General features: G+C 32.2%; 4 protein-coding genes across 4 annotated transcripts in view; 3 read left to right on the plus strand and 1 right to left on the minus strand.

Annotated features, from left to right (window-relative positions):
* The window catches only part of LOC111614385, a 4,917-nt gene extending 4,540 nt beyond the window's left edge, over positions 1-377 (plus strand). Inside the window, 1 exon segment of the mRNA XM_023355755.1 lies at positions 228-377. Within this exon segment, the coding sequence (XP_023211523.1) occupies positions 228-377 (150 nt within the window).
* A 4,473-nt stretch (positions 378-4,850) lies between these two features.
* LOC111614388 lies at positions 4,851-6,240 on the minus strand. The gene is made up of 3 exons (XM_023355759.1): positions 5,780-6,240; positions 5,594-5,710; positions 4,851-5,510 (listed from the first exon to the last, which is right to left on the minus strand). The coding sequence occupies exons 1-3, from the start codon at positions 6,011-6,013 to the stop codon at positions 5,346-5,348; spliced, it is 516 nt and encodes a 171-aa protein (XP_023211527.1). The 5' UTR covers positions 6,014-6,240; the 3' UTR covers positions 4,851-5,345.
* A 2,112-nt stretch (positions 6,241-8,352) lies between these two features.
* On the plus strand, positions 8,353-9,158 carry LOC111614384. The gene is made up of 2 exons (XM_023355754.1): positions 8,353-8,488; positions 8,592-9,158. The coding sequence occupies exons 1-2, from the start codon at positions 8,457-8,459 to the stop codon at positions 9,085-9,087; spliced, it is 528 nt and encodes a 175-aa protein (XP_023211522.1). The 5' UTR covers positions 8,353-8,456; the 3' UTR covers positions 9,088-9,158.
* Positions 9,159-10,211: 1,053 nt separating this feature from the next.
* The window catches only part of LOC111614386 (kinesin-like protein KIF11), a 37,167-nt gene continuing 24,876 nt past the window's right edge, over positions 10,212-22,502 (plus strand). The window contains exons 1-4 of the mRNA XM_023355756.1: positions 10,212-10,331; positions 14,679-14,832; positions 20,101-20,174; positions 22,378-22,453. Coding sequence (XP_023211524.1) covers positions 10,288-10,331; positions 14,679-14,832; positions 20,101-20,174; positions 22,378-22,453 — 348 coding nt within the window. The 5' untranslated portion in view covers positions 10,212-10,287. The remainder of the gene's footprint in view (positions 10,332-14,678; positions 14,833-20,100; positions 20,175-22,377; positions 22,454-22,502) is intronic.

Below are 22,502 nucleotides of genomic sequence, written 5' to 3' on the forward strand. Positions count from 1 at the left end.
TAAATCAATATTCCTTCATCTATTTCTTTTTAAGGAAAAAAAAAAGAGAGTGGAAGTGGATTTGCTTTTGTTGCAATTAAGAAGGCATATTAACTTTTGGTTTTTTACATTAAATGCAAACTTTAATGCAGTAGAAAAAAAAGTTATTTTAGAGTACTAAGATAGGTTTATTATTATACTTTATAAATTTCAAAAGAACTTAATTTATGTTTTATAATAATTTGCAGTATCGAGAAGAACGATTTCGTACAACAAGTGAAAGTACCAGCCAAAGAGTTCTGTGGTGGTCAATCTTCCAAACAATAATTCTTATTTTGATGGGATTGTGGCAGATGAGGCATTTGAAAAGTTTCTTTGAAGCAAAGAAACTTGTATAAAGATATTAATTTTCAGCTAAATATGTAAATGAACAAAATTTAAATTGATAAACTCTGCTATTGCCAGTAATGCTAGTCACCGAAAATAATTACACGATTCTATTTATTTTTGTTTGAAAATAATGTGCCTTCAAGTATAATAATATTTGCTTATGTAATTCTTTGTCAGACATGATCTTTTATATGATTCTTATGAACTTAAGAGTTGTAACATAGACTCTAAAACTTGCTCATATGTTGTTTTAAAATAATCATCCTAATTTCATGATCAGTGTAATTACCATTTAGAAAATTAATCTACTGTATGATGTGATAAGTTATTTATTTAGTTAAAAGAGTTATAATTCTGTTATTGTAATGATTTCAATAATTAGAAAAATAAAATATCATTATTAAAAGTTTGAAGGTTTAATTTTGATGAAATTTCGTGTGTCTATATTACAGCAACATATACTTTGTAATCTCTTGATGGCAGAATACTAAGCAGTTAAGATGGTAGACTATTGCTCTGGAGAACCTGGAATAGAATCTGGACAGGATTTTTTATCTGTCCAGATTTGATCCCTGAGAATCCAGAAGTTTTCAGGGTTGTCTTGTTTATGTTGGGTTTCATCCTTCACCATCTGGCTGCCCCATTGTGGGATTGGTTAAACTCATAATGGTTATGATTAAAAAGGCACTCTTAATGCCCACAGAGCAGAAAGAGTTTAGAAAAAATCTCATAATTTTAATATCATTCTCATTATAAAATTTAAAAACAATTTTGTTTTATTTTTCTCATCTAGAATTTAGATAAAGGAAATACTATCGTCACAAACTTCTAACCTTGCTGTGCTGTAAAGCCCTCTTCGAAATGCCCAACTAGTCTTTCTGCTCAAGTGTAGAGTGTATCATATAGTTCCAAAGTGCATAACCATTAACTTTAGAAATACTATCTATGCCATAGATTCTCTTATTATGACTGACATTATATTCCAATATCAGTGGTATCCCACTGATATTGAAATAAGTCATAATAATATAGATAGAAAGTACTGTATCTAAAGCTATGTCCACATCCAAGTCACAACATTGTGTATGGCATTTTGTTATATCAATATAAACCACAGCCTGTATCATTTTTGCAAACAGACATGATCATCTTGACATGGTTTTGTACCATATACTGACACCATTTCACATAGCATTTGATAAACCATTTTGTCTAGTGAAAATACAGCCAATGTTTTCACCTGTTCATCCAAAGTCATGCTTCATACTGTGTCATTCTTAGATGGTTTGTCAAAAAGTCAATAAGCAATAGAAAATAAATTTCATAACAATATTTATAAGAGTATAATCATATATTGGGTCATGTTCTTTGTTTTGTGGATTGGTAGTTTATATGAAATTTTCATTATTGTAGTTATTCATTTCTATTATTTTGACGTCTGATTTTAAAATGAAAGAGAAAAATTAATTCTTTAATAAAATGTGTACTTTATAATAACCAGTGGAAAACAGGAAAATGATATAAATGTTTTTTCTTGTAAAATATATGTAAAAAGTATTCAAAATTAAAAAATGAATGTCATTAATGTACAAGCAATTATATCTAACTTTGTATATATTAATATGATTTTTTGAATTTTAACATCAATAGGTTTAAATAAAATTATTTGGTACTTAAACTTTTCCATTGAATCTATTGTAATTGAAATGATGCATTTTCTGTTTATTTTCACATTATGATACATTCATTGACAAAAAGTTATGCACCAGATACACTTGTTTGATTACTGCAAAACTCAGCATACAGCTGTCTCAGATGCATGTAAATAATTGTAGTTGTGATCTGATTGAAGTTCAGGTAATGAATGCCACCAGTGTGTGCTATTCCAGTATCCTATAAAAAAGTTTGCAATGGCTCACTGTGTTTTGAATTTTTAATGTACCTATTTGGAGGTCTTCAAATGCCAGACATGCCTGTATTACACAGTCAAAGATGCAAAAATGCATAGCTGACTGAATTTGAGAAAAGTCTTAATATTGGACTGAGAAAAGCAAGTGGGCTGTATGCTAAATTTCCCACTATCTGGCCATTCTGATCTGACTGTGAGAAGATATTGGAGCTTCTGTGTACATGAGGACACACACACACACACACACACACACACACACACACATGGGCAGACTAACAGGATGATGATGAAATTATCTTGAGGCAAGCACAAACAGCTGCAATGGCATTTTTGACCACCATCCACAGGCTTTAGTGGAAACTTGCTACAAAACAGTCTTCCCATACCATTGGCAGGAAATTAGCAAAGGTAAATTTGCATGCATTGCAACTGCTACACATTCTGCCATTTGTACCCGAACATCATTGACTCCTTTTGTAGTGGTGCCTTGACAGAGAAGTATGAACTATTAAAGACTGGCAGTGTATTAACTTTAATGATAAATTTCATTTCTGTCTGGGGATGGATAACCACTGGTGAGTAATTCAATCTTGCCTTTATTGTTGAATGATACACTGTCCCCACTACTGGTATGCTAATCTGGGGAGTCATCTTTTATGACAGTTCTAGCAGTGGTATGAGGGACAATGACAGAACAGTGGTATACCAGGAATGTCTCTGTCATGTCACACTTTCTTGGCATGTTTAGTATTCAGATTTGTTGAACCATATGGAATGCCCTATGTTCAGCCATCTACAAGTTTGAACAATCTGGAGTGGTAGGTGTAACATTTGTGGACAAATCTGTGGCAGGAGTGTCTTTATATCTCTACTCTCGACCATATCGCCTCGTGTATCAAAGGCAAGAGAAAGTCCTTGCAAGGTATTAAAGGTAAATTATCCTTTATACACTATTGTACTGTTGCTGCACAAGAAATTGTCCCTTTGCTATGATATGGTAATCGTTCCAATGCCTCCTTGGTGCAAAACGTTTTTGTCAATGAGTATATACAGGTATCCCTTGCTTAACAGGGATTTGATTAACAGCAAAATTAATTGCAGAAATTTTAATTAACGTGGCTCTAGCAGCTGTCTTTACTTAACATAGATACAGTAGATCCCCCTATAAGACGGTAGATACGTTCCGTTCTTTATGAATCAATTTTGTAGGAATCATAGTTTACGGACTACGGCTGTTTGAAAGGTTTTCTTTCATAAAATTAATCGATTCTAGACTAATTCGACTCAACATTTCCAAAATACGTATATTTTTNTAAAATAAACAATGACGCGATAAGATCATCCCACGACACAATTTGGAAAAATATCAGAGAAAGTAAGCAATGGATGTGCGATAACGATATAGTGCTTACAAGAGCTGACAAGTCAAAAACTATGGTCTTAATGAAGAAGGACACGTATAAAGAGCTTTTAACAAAGTACATAAAAGACACGGAATGCAATATGGCACACCCAAAGGCTTTGGAAAGGTTACAAGCAAGAGTAAAACGTTTCTCTACGACAACGTTAGCTAAGCAACTAGGAATGACGAGGATAATAATTTCATCCCCAGCCATGCCGAGGCTATTCGGATTTGCTAAGATACATAAATCAGAAAAAAGCTTGAGGCCAGTAGTGGATAAATGCTGTGCTCCTACGATATTATTAGAACGAAAGCTTAAGGAATTTATTAATGCGAACATGCCTCCACACGTATATAGCGTAAAGCAGCCAGTAGAGGTGCTCCAAAGGTTGAAACAATTGAAAGTTAACGAAACAAACTACATGACAGTGCTCGATTTTAAGGCTATGTACCCTTCAGTTAAGCTTGAACCATGCTTTTGTCACCTAAGAGATTTTTTATTCGGCAATGTAAAGAACGCAGCGAAGTTAAGAAAGCAAATTCTAGAACTGGCACATTTGGCTACATTCTCGTCATTTTTCGCCTTTGACGGTACTGCATACTCGCAGCTTAGAGGAGTACCAATGGGTAGCCCGGTCTCAGGCTTATTGTGCGAGATGGTAATAAGATCTCTGGAAAATAACGTATTGCAGAAATATGAAGATAATATGATAATGTATGCTAGGTACGTCGACGACGTATTTATTATTTGGAATAATAAACCAGACATACGCCAATTTATTAGAGATATAAACAGCAATAATTATGGCCTTGAATTAGAACTAGAGCAGCAAAATCAAAAAAGAATACATACAAATATCGATTTATTTAGAAAAACTAGTTCTTAAATTATACAAAATTTATGTTTTTAATTTAAACACAGAAATTAAAACACCTTAATTTGTTGCGGAGAAATATATTTGAAAAACAAACGTTTGTTTTTCAAATATATTTCTTGGCAACAAATTAAGGTGTTTTAATTTCTGTGTGTAATTTTTGCTGAGCACTTTTGATGTTTAATTTAAAATTTAAATTAATTTTTCCACGAAAGAGTTTATAATAATAAATTTACAATGCAAAATTTGTAGATTTCTAGGTTAATTTTTAATAAAGAATGGGATTGGCATATGTTTGCAGACGGCTACTATTTGGCACTTTTCCTGTTAAATGTGGATCAAAATATCTTAGAATTTTAAAAAATTCTTCATCGCTGAAATAAATACTATAATCGTGAAGGATTTTTCGAAAATTGCAGCCATCAATAAAACCTGTGCCATTGGAATCTTTCTCTAAGTCGTCTCCAATAATGCAATACCTGTCCTCTTATCGCAAGAAGTATCTTATAAGGTGCAAAATGTCCTTTATTATCAAATATGTCACCTGTTTCAAGTTTCGTGATTAAATCGTAATCTTCATCTTGAAAAGAACTAACGCATTTTCTTAGAAAATGGACTTCTTCAGCCAGCAATTTCTGCACTCTATGTTCTGAGTGTGGGCCTCGGGATCATCGGCGTCGACGAATCTGCTCGGAAAATAAAAGAAAAATGTCACTTTTCAATAACGCCTGTTCATTTCTTTCACATTCATAAATTTATTATCATAAACACATGCAGAGCTTTATCTTCCTTACCTCCCGGGGCCCCGCTGGCTGTGATTGACGGTCTTATGTTCAGAGAAGCCCATCGTCGTACAACCGCGATATTGGGCCGCGCTGTCGGAAACAATGATGGAACCGCAGGCGATGTATCTGAGCATGTGGCTCCAGAGAACCCGTCGGCTCTTGTTGTCCACCTGAAAGAATACGAGAAACTATAACAAAACTTCCACAAAAACTAAAAAATAAAAGGAAATAATAATGCTTGGCTACTACTTACATGCCAGTACATCACCTCTTTTGTTTCCCGACAATAGGCACCGAAGATGGTAATTTGGGTGCCTTTAGTTACGCGGCCGCGGTTGTATTTTCGCCTCCGGGTGAAGGTCTCGTCGATCTGAAAATAAAACATACGAATATAGAGACAGACATTTCGGCAAAGTCAGAAACATGGGTCGATGGTCACCTCGACGTGCATGTCTTCACTCCCGAGCTGGATATTTTGCTGGTGAGAGACGAAAACCTCCGCGACTTCACGGCAGTAATTGTACCTACCGCTGTTTTGGGGGCCATGCCGCATTCCTCCGCGGCGACCGGCTCCTGCTTGACCCACGAATAAATAAGCATTAGCACCTGTAAAATAGAAAACCAACAAAACACATATCATCTCAAGCCATATGATCAAATTACAGAAATGCATAGCGTAACGTGAACCAGAGAAAAAGAAACCGCCGATTCTGCGATCACGTTTCGCGAGTGACTTCAAATGTCATACCTCTTGGGCTGACAGCTGTGTCCTTTCGAAAAAGGTGTTGTGGGTGCAAGACAGGGAACCAGTGCACATGGCCCTGAAGACGGTGCCACCAGTCCGTCTCCTCATCATCTTTTTCTGCTGTACTTTTTCACAGCGGTAGACGAATCCGAACCTATCAGATGGAGCCGGTTCCTTCCGCATAGTGCCTAAAGATTACGACAAAAATATCGAAAAACTAGTAAATTGGAATATTGGCAGTTAATGTTTACCAATACTATTACTGTACTATTAAGTCGCGTGGTCAAATATCGAAACAGGATAGCGGTTACTGTTATCCATGGTTTCAAAATGGCCGTACTTCCGACGGTTCGAGGTCCAGACGGATAAAAATGTAGTTAATGTAACGAAATCGAAACGAACCTAACCGAAGCGACGCCATATTCGAACTATTAGTAACAATAACCCAGATAGCACTCGTGTAAACGCGGGAATCGAGAAAAGGCTTACCTCCGCACTTGGGACATGGCGGGAAAGAAACCGGTTAGGTCGGGATGTTTCACGAGCCTTACGAGATGGCAAAATTTCTGCGTGGCCTCTTCAGTGGGGAGATAGCGAAGAAAACTGTAAGATGTTATATTATTGAATATTGTGGCGGGATCCATAACGGGAGACGCCGAAATATTGCAAGTGAACGGCATGTTCTTTTGCTTACCTGTACAGTATTGGGTTGGAGGATATGAAAGCGACTACGGCTTATATAACCGCCGGAAACTGTTACGAGTGTCACGTGACTCGCGGCCAGCACCCCATTGGCCCGCGGGAGACGGGGCGAGTGTCACGTGACCCGCGTCCCATTGGTCCTCGGGGTGCGCTGCATCTCTATGGCTGAGGAACGACCACGTGATTTGGTTGTCATGCGCAGTGGTGTCCTTGGTCTCGTTTGTCTCAAATATGAGTTCCGAAATGTTTCTGGTAAGAAGACGTGCTGGACTAGTGGACAAAGGCTTGGACTACAGTCAACATAGACCCGGGTTCGCGGCCCGGCCAAGGTAAGACTAATAAAAATGTATGGTTATATTTACAGGCAATACCGTGTTTCCCCGAAAATAAGACAGTGTCTTATATTAATTTTTGCTCTGAAAAATGCGCTAGATCTTATTTTCAGGGAATGTCTTATTTTTTCCAGGAAGAAGAATTCACATTTATTATTGAACAAAAAAATTTCCAAGTCGAACTTAGACGAGAGTGACGTATATCCGGTGTGTCGAACTGTCGCCTTTTTATAGCGTCAACATCGGGCTCGATGACCAATTAGTACTTACTGAACCGTAGCACTATGCAAATGTAATGTGGCGTGATTCCCGGCCGACCAATTAGCCATCACCAGCCGTAACGTTGTGCAAATCTGTGATTCCGAAGCCATAGTCTTATGCAAATCATGCCGTGTGGCGTAATTGTCTGCTGACCAATCAGTGGCTGTACTTTGAAAAACCCAACGGCCACTTTCAACCATCTGTCGATGATCGCTACGACTAGGGTTTCTTTCCCGGGATCCTCGCCGTTTATTCCCTACGAGAAAAATTATTACGCATGTGCAGTTATAATTTTTTTCGTAAATTTGATTTTTGTTCTATTTTTAATGTTTTTTTTAACTGATGATGATCGCTAAAGACGATCGAAAACGTTTTTATAATATTAAATTATTTGTTGGTATTTGTAAAAAGGTGATAATTTTGATTAACAGTTAACAATTGAAGAAGACCTTCCAAGTGTGCTTTCAAAGAAGTTTATTTGAGAAATAAATACATTATGATATTTTTTTAGTAAAAATTAAAATATTTCTTGATACGTGTCTCATTTATTTCAAAATTATAGTCTAAGGCTGCTTAGTTTTCCATGGTGTTGTATATGGGAATTTTTTACAATTATCAGTTTTTTTAGTAATGGAAACTTCTAAAGAAAGTGTGCACCAGAAGTTTGTATATAGTTATTCAGGGCCTCCTACCCCTAATTGTTTCATATTTGGTCTCGGCTTTCATCTATCTAAGTCCTCTGGAGCTTAAGGAAAGATAAACAGCCAGACGAATAACAGTGGAAATTTATAGGTCTACAATTTATTATGCCGAGATATGCGGAAACGTTACGCATCTATTAAACGTTACTTTTACCTATTACGGTATTTTCTATTTATAATTTTAAGTAAGTAAGTGACCCAACAAGTTACCAGTGATCCAGTTATATTTAAAATTATATATACAGTATATATATTTGACAATAACAAATACTATACATTGCTAATTATTCGTCATACATTATTAGTTTTAACAATTAAAATCTGGGTATTTGATGGTACGTCTCTGCTGAGAAACAGATAATTAAACCATCAATAATGGGTTGTCTGTACTCAAAATCATCTTCATCGTAAGAACATTTTTCTTAGAATTTAACTAAATATAAATAATTTTTAAATATGTATAATGTTCGTATAGAATGTTATGAAATCGTTAGTTTTCAAAATTTTTAGCGATTGTCCGAGGTCCGTCGAGTTCGCCGTTTTGGGTGAAGCCGAGAAATCTGTTAAAAATATGTCTCCTCTTAGAAATCAGAAATATTTCTTTTACGAACAACCAGAATCTACAACAAAATCAACTTCGAACAAACCGAAAAATAAAGAAGAATGCAGAGTCGTGACCTTCACACCAAAATCAGAGATTCGAAACTTCTATTCTGACTATTGTATACCCATTTATTCGGATTCTGTGTTTGATAATGATTTACTCTCCGAAATAAAATCAGGAACAATGGTTCTTTTTACAGAAGAAGAATTGGAAAATCTTTTTGAGGAATTTTCCATTAAAGACGAAACATCTGAAGAATTATCTTTCACTAAAGTGAAGATTTTGACTTCAAATACGGACAATAATGAAAATCGAGGCATTTTATCTACTGTAAAAGAAAATATTACCTCATATGCCGCAAAACAGATTATTGACTTCATTTTCACACATTTTAAACCTTAAAATCAATTCAGTTCTGTTTCTAAATATAAATTAAATGATCTATGCCACCAAATTAATTAAAATTGTATAAATTGTATTTATTTGTCATAAGTTAATTATAAAAAATATATTAGCGGTTACTGTTATCCATGGTTTCAAAATGGCCGTACTTCCGACGGTTCGAGGTCCAGACGGATAAAAATGTAGTTAATGTAACGAAATCGAAACGAACCTAACCGAAGCGATGCCATATTCGAACTATTAGTAACAATAACCCAGATAGCACTCGTGTAAACGCGGGAATCGAGAAAAGGCTTACCTCCGCACTTGGGACATGGCGGGAAAGAAACCGGTTAGGTCGGGATGTTTNCACGGATTGTGTCATTTAAAGAAAATTTATAACAAAAAAAGGTAAACGCATCAAAATTTTACAAAGTGCTGTAGTTAGACTCGTGATTCGAATAGGGCTACAAAAGATGCGATCGGACAAATCCAAAATGTACCGCTCCGGGGAACTCCGGATCGGATCCGGGCGGTAGAAAAATCACAGGATGCTTTTATTGGCAGTCTGTACTAGATATGTCAGTGCCTCGTTCCTCATTGCCCGACCATCCCAATGATTGATTTGGCCGAATCAATGATAGGTGTGAATAAATTTGTTTAGTTAGTTACGGCAACGCAACACTTGGGCAATCTGAATAGGGGGAATGCCTTCCCAGAGGTCTTTTTAAGGGTAACTGGCCTCTACTCGGGCGTTACAGACGTGAAAAAACCCGGAAAACTCCACGTGGCCAGCCCGTTCTGGTCAGGCGCGAACTCACGACCGAACTTCCAGCGTTCAGGGAACGCAACAGCTTGGCCACTGGCAGGCCGGGTATGAAAAGTAGCTCTTACTTGTTAGAGTAGAAAGAATCAAAATTAAATAAATTGTGTCGGGTGATTTATATAGACTTACATTATACGATTTCGAATAACAATTTTGAAAGCAAAAGAAATGAAATATATTTTAAAATATTTTTAGTTTTTAATTATTCTATATTAGTACAAAAATATTTTGAAATTACTGTACTCTAAAATAGTTTTATAGAGTTATAAATTTATATCCTTTTCAAAATATTCAAAGTAATCGATTGAAAAATTGAGAGGTCGCTTTACTTTAATTCGTCACAGTGACGTCAGAGTGGCATCAAATTCAAATTTAGAATTTAATGGTTATATAGTATGGAGATTTCAAAAGAAAATATTAATGTCTTCCTACGATGCAGGTATAAATGTTTTATATATTTTGAACAAAATTTATTAAAATGATAGATATATAACGAAGATTTTAAAATTTACTCGATTCTTTGTTGTTGTTACTGTTTACAATCGGTTAATATTAAGTTGTAGGTAGAAGTTACTTTTAGTTACTCTGTTTATATGTACTCTACCTGTACATATATAAATACATGACTGTACCAAATACATAAAGCTAGTTTACAATGGAAAATTCTGGTAGTAAAATATATTATTTTCCTGTTTTAATGCAGTATTTTATTTCTATAAAGCATCATTGGCATTCTGTTAGTTTTAGCCCTATACAATCAAAACAGAAAGAATCATTGATTAAGAGAATCCTGCACAAGAAATGCAACTGTAAAAGTTACTTCTTTTAGTACTGAATGATTTGTAAAAATTGATGGAAATTTAAAATAAAATAAATTAAAATAAGTTAAAGACTGTTTAAAATTAATATAATAAATTTCAAATTTTTTACCAAAAAAAACTGACAAAAATGCTTAAAAGATGTGAAGTATATTGCTGAGATATTATCTTAAAACCTTGGTTATAGGCTGCAAAAGTGAAAGTTGTAAATGGATGTTGACTATTTTATGGACCAGTCTTGTATATAAGCTGCACCCTGTAGATACAACTCCAGAATAAAAATCAATAGGAAACAAACAGGATCGGGAATAACATTATTTATGTAAATCTCACTATGTTATGTACTAAAATAAATTGTATGCCATTTTTGCCAATTTTCACAAATGCTTTAACATTATTATTACTAGTATATCAGTGCATTATTTTTAGAATATTTTACAGCATTTTTCTTTCTTTACTATAGGAATAATTTTTACCAGTAATCAGGTTTTCATGTATTTTGTGCATAAGCCCACACAGTGAATTCTATAAATATAACTGTGTATAGGCTGTGGCCTATAGCAAGGTTTTAGGGCATTTAATGTATACAGGATTGACATTGTAAGGATATTCAAAATTGAACTATTTACTATTTTAATTATAATATATATAATAAACAAATTATAAAGTTTTTTCTAGTAAACAGTTGAAATTTTAACAAACAAAAAAAAAGCCATTAACAAACTTTAAAAATATAGATTAATTTTCAGCTATGTTTGATGAAACCAGAAAGGGGAATATAAGGAAAACTTTGGAGTAGATTAGCCCATGTAGAGTTGCTCCTGGATCGTGGTTTCTTATAGTGATTTTGTTCTACTTGGATGATTTATATTCTTAAGATGCCAGTGGTGTCAGGCAGAGATAAAATCTTTTCAAGATAATAATATGAGTAGGTTTTGATGAGAAATGAATTAGAGTAGTATGAATAAATGAGATTTTACGTATAAAAAATTTTTATAAATAAAATATGATGATTATAAGAGACAAAATAAAACCATTTTTACATACACAACAACCTGACACATAAATTCAAAAAATACTGATTATACAAGTGCATATAACATACCTTAAAAATACAAATGCCGTCCTTAGATGTATATTACTACAAGTGGGAACCATACAATATACATTGGATTATCTAGTATTTTAATTTAAAAAAAGATTTTTTACTATAAAACTACAGCTTAAAAAACAAATTGATAAGTTTTGCACAGGACATACCTCAAATGCTAGGCCAAAGACTTAACCTTAATTGGTACACACAAGACTTTGACTTTCATGGCCAGGTTTTTTAATTTGAAGATCCTTTGAACTTCCATAAAGTCTTATAAAAGAATATAGTTAATGTACTGTACCTAGTATGTAAATATTATGCTATATACTTAACTATATACATATTCTCCAAAGATCCTTGGAGATACAAAGGGAAACCTGGAATAGACGTGTAGCACAGTTCTATCTTCTTTAATTTCAGTACCAATTTATACATAATCCACAGGATTGAACCTCTCTTTGACTAATCTTTTTAGTAACAGTTCTTACATAATCGATGGAAATAAACTTAACTTTGACTAATCTTTTTGTTCATCTCTCGGTATCTAGTGGCATTTTCCTTTATGGTGATTTGCATAATCATGCGTTCTTTTTAAAGGGCAAACCAAGATTTTTAACCATTTTTAAGGATAATTCTCCAAAAAATTTTTCTTTTACTAAAGGCTGGTATACACGGTAAGGAAATCCTCAAAGGATGTGCTTAACAGACGAAAAAAAATCGGATATAACTGGCTGGATCGAACATAGTAATTTACAAAACTTATTAAAATATCTCCCAGCGTATAAAGAATTATTTTTATTTAAAAATGGATAGATAGAAAAAAAAATCACGGTTAATCCTCAAAGGATTTCCTTACCGTGTATACCAGCCTTAAGGCTGCTCTTCAGTGAGTTTTCTCTAAAAAATTTTTTACAGTATTTTTAGCCAATTCTTGTTGATTTTTAATCTTAAGTTTTTATTTATACAATGTTTATTTTGTAAAATTTCTATACTTTCTTTAAATTTTCTACTATAAGTTTCTTTTTCTTTATGTAAGATTTTTACATTATTCTGGTCAATATTACAGTTATTTAGAGTACAGTGTTCAAGAAAAGCTGAAATGATTCTGTGATGTTTTAAATCTTCTACGTGTTCCTTTAATCTAATTTTCATCTTTCTCTTAGTTTCTCCTATGTAGAATTTTTTTATTTTCACATGTACACGGGATTTGATATACAATGTTTTTTTATCTCATCTACCTGTTGTTTTCCTTTTGATGTGGATTTATTAGTATTTAATCTAGCTAAAAATTTTTTATACTTCGAAGCAAGTTTTACGTTGGTGTTTTTTATTTCCTTATTAATTTCTTTGTATAAACCCCTAATATAAGGGAATGGAATATATTTTATTTTGTTTTGCTCTTAATTTTTTCTAGAATTCTTTTCATTGTCTATTCTTTTCATGCCAGAATTCTGTTTGTTATTTATTTTATCTTCCCAAATTTTAAGTAATCTATTAGGATATCCATCTAACTGGAATTTCTTCTTAAGTCTTTAATATTATTATATATGTTAATACAGTGGTGCCTCGTATTATGTACTTAATCCGTTCCAGGTGCATGTCCGTTAAGTGAAAAGTCCGTTATATGAAACACATTTTCCCATAGAAATACATGTTAAAACATATAATTCATTCCTCAGCATAAAATAACCGCACTGTACCATTAAAAAAATGAAAATGGAGCAGTCACCAATTATGCCGGGTAGTCAGATGTTGTGAGGAGGAGGTGGAGGAACACTTTCTTTACACATACAGATACAGACTTTTACACATTGCAGCAGGTCGCTTTTTATTGTTTGTTAAGCAGAGTCAGATCCAGGAGAGGCTACCGGAGCTTGCAGGGTCATCTCCTCTTGTTCCATCCTTTGTTTTTTGGCAGCTTGCTTCTTGAAAAACATGTCCAAGGTGGTCTGTTTCTCTCTCTTCTTCAACATCTGTCGGAAATGACGGGCAAGGGTGTCATTGTAGAGATCATTGATCCTGTTGGCCTCAGCTCTGTTTGGATAATGAGTGTTGGTAAACTCCTGAACCTCTCCCCATTCGACAAGGAAGTTTTTGTCAACTTTCACTCCTTCTGATGATTTCTTGCTTTGTTTCAATTGAAATCACCTTTCTGTTTTTTTTAGAAGCCATGATTTGCACAACACTTGAATAAATGTAAATACCCTGCACTGAGGTGATGTATGTAATAAACAAGGGAGCAAGCCGAATCCCAACGGGAACTCTGTACTTCAGATATAATAACAATATATTCTAATAATACTAATATATTATAAAAATAGCAGATTGTCATTGCCAACGGCAAAAGAGTGGAAACATCATTTGCACTTGTTCGCAGAAAGACCATTGTTCGCCTCATGTAACTGCTGAACAGAAAGTCCGTTGTTCACAGCGTCCGTTATACAAGGCTTCACTGTACTTCTACTAGTTCTATTTTTAATTTTATTATATTCCATAGAGAATATATATAATGGTATATTTGAAAACATCGCGCTTAAAAAACAAATAAAAAATACAACACGATTTCAAAATATGGAAGAATATTTAATTTATATTAGAAACAATATAACAGGACTAAATGGCAAAAATAAACATAGAATAAATTGAATTGTATCCTAGTCTTGGTAAATTTCCTGTATTCCAGGTTGTATGGTGAGATAGTAGAGATTAAATTTTTTTTCCAGAATTTATTGTTGTGCAGACTTTATCATATCCAGTTCTTATTGTATGTTTGTAAAAAATTAAATAACCAACATATCTTAGTTAAATTTTAATAATAATTTATAATTTTATTTTATATTATAAATTTTTTAATATTGCTGATTTCTTTTATTAGGCCTCCAGTTAATTCTGAAGTAAAAGTTTTAAAACAGTCTATTTTGAAATATGATAAGAATAATTCAGAAATAATAATAGAAGCAAAGGTTGGAGAAAAAAATTTTCATAAAAATTTTACATTTGATAAAATATTTAATGAACAAACATACCAGGTAATTATTTTATTTAAGTATCAATTATATAAAAATTAAAAATTTTCACTTATACATTTTGATTTTTTATTTACTAATTCTGCAAGTTTGTGTTAATTGATGCATGTACAGTACAGTCCCTGGCAAATTATTAGAAGCACTACAGATTTTTCTTAATTACATGTTTTACACCTGGTCTGGTGTAGGTCTATCTTATAAATCATAATTTTGATAAACAAAACTTATTTTTTAATGTCATTGTATACCTATTTTTGTTATATTTCATTACAATGTTAATTTATTGATAGGTATCAGAGCTTAGACACTAAAGTGTAGCATACAAGTACGAACATGTTTCAGTCGTGTTCTCGCTTGCTACTGGTTTGGACATGTTTCTGTTCACCTCTTGTATTTATTTCATGGTATACAATTACGCAAGTGTTTGTTTTCTTCGATAGTAGTATTTTTACCAATCAGATATAATCAATTGTGATCTTTTGACATGGGCAAAAAGGGGGACCTTTCACCATGTAAAAAAGCTGAAGTCAAAGCCCTCGTTAAAACAAAATGTATTCCACCTGTGAAATTTCATGAAGGTTGAAGGTGTCTGAAGCTAGCATATGACGTGTAAAGGAAAAAGTTGAATCAGATCAAGATCTGGGTCCAAAAAGAAAAAATAAATGCAGCAGAAAGCCAATTTTCACCCCAAGGTCAAAAAGATGTCTTAAGAAAATTTGCTTAGAAAACAGATTTGCTACTACTAAATCAATAAAATCTCAATTGGAAAATGCAAACGTGAATGCTTCTGAGCACACTGTTTGCAGAAAATTGAAAGATCTGGATTTTAAGGCTGATCAGTAAGATCAGCAAGAAAACCCAAGTTAACGGTTGCAGTGAAAACAAAGCATTTGGAGTGGCCAAACAGTGGCATGATAAGGATGTAGACTTCTGGAGATTGGTAATTTAACATTAAATAGATTATTTACAAATTAACAGTAGGTACTTGATTCATAAGATATTTTTTGTTTTCTCAGGTTTGTTTCAGCGATGAAAGCACATTTGAAATTTTAGTCAACAAAGTTCATTTGTCCGTCGTCATAAAGGTGAAAAATTTCATTCTGACTGCATCATTCAGACTGTTAAGCACCCCACGTAAGTAATGATTTGGTCCGTCATTAGTGGCAAGGGCACTGGGCGCCTGTACATAGTAAAAGGCACCATGAGGCAAGACCAATATAAAGAAGTCTTGCAAAATCGATTGCTGCCACAGGTTAGAGAATGGTTCCCAAATGGGAAACCATTTATTTTTGTGAGATGAAGCTCCCTGCCACACAGCCAGGTCTGTGAAAACATATCTACAAAAGCAAAATATCCCTCTGTTGGATTGGCTGGGTAATAGTCCCGACATGAACCCCATAGAAAATGTGTGGGAGCTCATGAAGAGGAAAATAGCCATAGAGGTCATCACAACCAAAATGCAGCTTTTGGAAAAAATCATCCATGTGTGGAATCATCGTCCACAAATGAAGGAGATGGTCCAGTCTTGCATCGACAGCATGCCACATTGGACTGCCACATGCCACATCTTTTGCTCTCATAGCTGCAAAAGATGGATCAACAAAATACTAAAATTTAAATGGCAATTTTGTATGTTTTTACTATGTTAATAAAAACAAAAATTTTCAATAAATATAATGTTTTATTTGTGTAAGAACCTATGTAATAAAGTAAATTGTACATTACAGGTTAAATTCATTGGTAATAAATATTCAAAGACCAAATTGTACTAGCTGATAATTAAGATTAACATAAAAACTATAGTGCATCTAATAATTTGGCCAGGGACTGTACAATAAAAATAAATATATTGCTGATATTGTTTCATGGTTTATTTATAAATAAGAATATTGAAATAATATGTATGTACAAAGGTGTGCTATCAGAGTATGCAAGATAGGTAAGACATCCCTCCAAAATACTGGTAAAAATTTCTTTTATTGCATTTTCATTGCAGAAATGTGAATTTACTTCAATTTCTGCATTACTACACAAACATTTTATATCTAGGTCTTTTATGAGGCTAAAAAATTTTAGATTTTTACAGCTCCTAAAAACAAAGACAGGATTAGTTACTGCATTCATCTTCCCTGAAGTTGATATATACAACTTTTTAAATGCTATTCATAGAGAAAATGGAGTGTTCATTTCTATCTCAGCCAGTAGGTGAAGGATGCATATCTCACAGGCAATGTTGCTGTAGGTAAATTTTAAAGTATACTAAAACTTGACAGATAATGTGCTGAAAAGTGAGAAATATAAATTAAAAATCTTAAAACAACTTTACAGACCTGTAGCACTATTTTAAAGTAAAAATTGATATCAATTAATGAAAACAGATGTTAGTGTCACATAAAATGTTAAATAAAAATGTATATTTTGATTTTTCTATTCAATAAATAACAAAATTAAATTTGAAAACTTCCTGCATTATAAAATTTATATAGCTACTATATTTAGCTTTATTATGTTGTGAACAGCTAAATAGCCATTCATTAAAAATACAAAAATAAGTGAACTACTCATATATTGACTACAACACAAAGGGTGAGTCTGAATGTTTTTGTATGATTTTAGTGATGATTGTGCTTGTACAAGGTTGATTTTGAGTGAAAATGTCTTGTGATACAAATAAGTAAGTTTGCAACTTTATATTTAGGTATAGATATTGTGCATATGTTATTTTACAAACATTTTCTTTTTGAAGTCAAAAACATTTTCTACATGCCTACTCCTCAATTTTACTATACACTACTAATTTACACAGTAGACTTTATTATAATTACAGATATTATCATTAATCATTTAATGTTGTTAGAATTAGCAAGTATCAAAATATATAAAGTAAAATACCTTATAAAATCTTCACTTATTGTAATCAGAATTAAGTTATTGTTATCTTTAGATAAATAGGTTCTTTTTTTTTTATGCTATTAGCTTCAATATCTAGCTAATAACATGCAATCACTATTAGTTTTAACTGGTGCTGTAAACATTAAGCATTTATTTTAATTACGATTTTCTTGTAATACAGCAATTTAAATTACTAGTATTTCTTACTTTAGTTATGTGTTAGCTGTTAAAGGTGGTAATAGGCAAATAATACTCGATGAATTATATATTAATTAATAATAATTTCCAAGTCTGGTAACTTCCAGTAATTTTAGTGTTATATGTGTATCACACTTAATGTTGGTATCAGTAAACACAATAAGTGATTAAAATATGTGAATTCTATTGTATTTCTTTTCTTTATTGAATGTTTAATTGAATAGTCAGACATGATTTCTATTTACATTAGATAAGATATTTTTCATAAATGCAACAATGCTGTTATCCATAAATAAAACAACACAATATTAGTACAGTAGAACCTCGAAAACTCGGCCTAATGTGGACCGAAGGGTGGCCGAGTTTGTGAAAATGCCGGGTTATCGGGAATGGGGTTAAAAAAAATAAGTACGAGTGTTTCCTCAGAAAATACTGTACTGTACTTATATACTGTACTTATATGTATTGTTTACATGAGAATATAACAGAGAATTAATTGCCCAAATACCCTTAAACAAAGGAAAAGCACGTCCTTTATGAAGGCATAGAGCCTTTACTACATGAAAATGAAAATTAATGAATACACTGTGTACAGTAATTTACCTGATAACACAGACCTCAGAAAAATACTTTATGAGAGCTTTTATACTTTTATAAAGCTGTCTATAATGAAAATTAATTAACTAAGGATTTTTTGCCCTGTTAGGGTGTGGCCGAGTTATCCGGAGTGCCGGGTTATTGAGAGCCGAGTTTTCGGGGTTCTACTGTATATGTATGTATAAAAAAAAAAACATTAAATACAAAAATTAATGAATTTCAAATGGATTAATTTTGATGAGCTGTTTTGATGTTAAATGAAATATCTAAAGCCTTTGTTTTCTCTGAAAAAATCCAGCAACATTTAAAATTTTTGTGATGTCATTTGTTATGATATTTTATTTAAAAACTTTTTATAGTTAAATATAATTATATTTTAAAACTTTTTATTAATTATTAAAAAATGGCAAAAAGCTTATTTTTCAGAGTAGGGATGGGTTTTATAAAAAAAACTGTAAATACTAATAACGAGTAAAATCATCTTTTAAGTCCAACCTTACTCTAGATATGACACACAATCATACGTGTGCACTGCAATATAAATATACAAGCAAGAGATTCGTTTTTAATGCACCATGGCTTACACTGCACTATGGCTTTCATTTAAATGTATAATTAATAATTAAAACATAATTTTTACTACATTTCTGTTCAATCGTTGTACCACAAAAAATCGTCTCACATGCCATAGGTTGCTGATCCCTGCCATCATTGATTGTCCAAAATAATTGGGATGGGACAATCTTGAATAATCTCTAATTACACTTAGTAGGAAAAGAATAAATAGATATAATGTAAATAAACTATAAAGATTAGTTTTAATTCTAGTACAATGATGATAAAAGGTTAAGGCAATAAAATTTAATGCATTAGAAACCTGTAACTTATTAATCCTTGCTTTTCTACTTGTACCATAATAAATAAAACCTAATACTAGTGTTGAAAATAATATAGCTCATCAAGGAGGCCTACAGAAGATCACCAGCAATCATTATTAGAGAGGTTGCGGCCGATGTTTTCATCAAGAAAATGTGTACATTGGACGTTCAGTGCCACCTTCCTGTAAGCCCGGAAGTTTGACAATGGCATTTGGAACGTCAGAGGAATCATGCTTGATGTTCCAAATGCCATTGTCAAACTTCTAGGCTTACAGGAAGGCGGCACTGAATGTCCGACATTCACGTTTTTATGATGAAAACGTCAGCCGCAATCTCTCTATTATATAAAAACTTCATAATTTCTGAAATTAGCACACTCTGAAGTAGATTTTGGATATTTAAAGTGCTACTGCCAGTAGTGCTATTAACCATGCAGTATGAAACTTCAGTAATCATTATCCATTTTGTGTGGTAATTTATTTTATAATTATTATGTGATTCTTATTAAGAATTTGCTAGTATTTGTGACAGTTCATTTCTAAATAAATTAAAAAAACCTTTTTTACACTGAAAGAAAAATTATGGATTTTCCATATAGTAAATTCTGATTAGTAAAATAGTTTATGTAGATACTGATTGTAACATTTTACTTATCAACGTACAGTTTATATTTAATAAATAAATATTTTGACTTTAAAAATTTCAGAAAGATATCTACAAAGCAATTGTTGAACCTATTGTTGAAGAAGTACTTAAAGGTTATCATTGCACCATTTTTGCGTATGTATATAATAAATTTAATTATATAATTATTAAAATTTTTACATAGATATATACAGTGGAACCTGTTTATTATGATCACTTTGGAGCTTATACTTTTTGATAACAATAACCAGCTGATAACATTAAATGGAAGATAAAAAATTTTCATTATTGAACTCAGTTTATTACAAACAATTTTGACATTTTACAATTTATATTTATCACAGATTGTTAACTTAATTCATCATTACACATTTATATATGTTAAATTTCTTATAAACAACTGTTTTTGAAAACAACATAAAATTTATTTGAAAAATTTATCAAGTGTTGTTTGTTTACATTTATTTGCTTCTAAATATAATTCTCATAGTCATAATGCTTTTCAAAGTTTGTTGCTGTATATTGCACATTATGACAAAGAATTCATAGAATTAGGCAATAGTTGGAAGATCTGAAAATTCTTCTGTAAATAGGTTATATCCATTTTCTAATGATAATATGACATATTTCTAATACAATTATTGTAGCTGCCACTTAATTATTGCTATCTATATCCATCCAATTATCACATTCTTCTTTAGACATACCATCTGGAATTCTTTTGCAAATTTCAGTGGGTGAGATCAGGTTCTTAGAAGCAGAAATTTCAGTTTTTATTTTAGAAAATCCTTCCTTCTGAAGCAGTTTTCAATGATTTTCCTTGAGACTTGCTTTCAAGACATTGCTAGCAAATGCAATGTTTCAAGAATAGAAATCTGTTTTTAATTGCACTTGCATTGGATTGATTTTGAATTTCAAGTTCAACTATAATTTGTGCACGAATTTGCTTGTAGTAATAAGCTTTTAAACTTTGTATGATACCTTAGTCACACAGCTGAATTAACAATGTATTATTTGAAGGTAAGATCATTTTGACTTTTTTATTGACAAATTGTTTGTGTATACCATGTGGCTGTCTACTAACAAGACAATTTTTCACATTAATTCATGACCCCACTTAATTAACCATTTGTTGAAAATGATATTCATCATCCAAGCATTTGCACTAGAAAAGTAATCAACAGGAATACTTTGATATCTTTAAAATATTGAGGATTTTTACTTTTTTCAACCACCAGGTCCTACTTTTCACCTATAATGTTAACACAACAAAGAACAGTAACTCATTCGTAACTCATTCTTTCGAAAATTTGAATCCTGAATATTCAGCAATAATTTTTGGTCACATTGTCTTTATCCACTTATTAGCTGCTAACAAATTGGCACCTTTTCTTCACCATTAAGATGCTTATACAAGATATACATGATATTCTTTAGCTTTTTCCATAGATTTTGCTAGTTTTCTGTTTTTTGATGCATAATAAGTCCATAAATCAGAGCATTTTTTTTTTCACAAACATTACTAAACCAAATTTTTCGTTCTGACTGTACTATCCTTTGCAGATTGTTCTTCTGATTCATGTTCCTGTTAAAAAGTGAAGAAATTTCTGTCTGATCTGTTAAGATCTTACACAAATATGGTTGTGAAATTTTTAAATACACAGTCACACTATAGTGATTCATTTTAGGCAACTTATTATAACATTCTAAAATTCTTTGCTTTTCTTGAAGAAACAAGTTTCTATGTTTTTGCTTTATTTTTACCATGATTCAAAGGGTTTTTTTATAGAGCACTTTATACAGTTATCTTAACTCAATAGATCACAAGATTAAACTACAGGAATTGCAATGGGTGCACAAGTTTATTCCCATTCACTGCAACAATATGTTTTGAAAGGGTAAAGAGTATGCTTCAGGAAAAGATCTAATTTATGTATTTTTTAACAATTCCTATCATACACTTGGTATGTATAGGATAAAAGGTATGTTTCAGTTAACAGTAAGCTTCAAAGAAATGGTCAATTTACAATAGTAGGAATTTTCTAAGAATTTCTGTCAAGTGAAATTATCACAATTGATAACAATAGCTGAAGTTTGAATATAACAGGTGAATAATTATTAACTATCAATACTTTTATGTAGTGTTTTGGAACCGACTGATTATGATGACAAAAGTTAATTGATAACTTTTGTGTTTACAATAACAAGATTCCACTGTAAAATATTCAGTATTTTTAATTTAACTATTCTAAAATAATTTATTAGACATTTATCATAAATTTATTTGGTTAATTAATAATTTTGGAAATTAAATAACCTGTTTAAATGCTTTTGATAGTTATGGTCAAACTGGTACTGGAAAAACCTACACAATAGAAGGTGAAAGAAGTAATAAGTTCATTCCATGGGAAAAGGTAATATTTTAATTTGTCATAAACAATATTTTATTTTAATATTAATATA

This window comes from Centruroides sculpturatus, unplaced genomic scaffold, assembly GCF_000671375.1.
Source record: "Centruroides sculpturatus isolate CEXI.00-Female unplaced genomic scaffold, Cexi_2.0 scaffold2076, whole genome shotgun sequence".
Lineage (NCBI taxonomy): Eukaryota > Metazoa > Arthropoda > Arachnida > Scorpiones > Buthidae > Centruroides > Centruroides sculpturatus.

Excerpts from the sequence above, each read along its gene's own strand:
- LOC111614388 (XM_023355759.1), bottom strand. The coding sequence starts at position 6,013 with ATGCATTTCTGTAATTTGATCATATGGCTTGAGATGATATGTGTTTTG. Across the intron at positions 5,711-5,779 it reads GTGAAGACATGCACGTCGAG|ATCGACGAGACCTTCACCCG; the intron begins GTGACCATCGAC and ends TTTTATTTTCAG. Across the intron at positions 5,511-5,593 it reads AAGAGGTGATGTACTGGCAT|GTGGACAACAAGAGCCGACG; the intron begins GTAAGTAGTAGC and ends GTATTCTTTCAG.
- LOC111614384 (XM_023355754.1), top strand. The coding sequence starts at position 8,457 with ATGGGTTGTCTGTACTCAAAATCATCTTCATC. Across the intron at positions 8,489-8,591 it reads TACTCAAAATCATCTTCATC|CGATTGTCCGAGGTCCGTCG; the intron begins GTAAGAACATTT and ends CAAAATTTTTAG.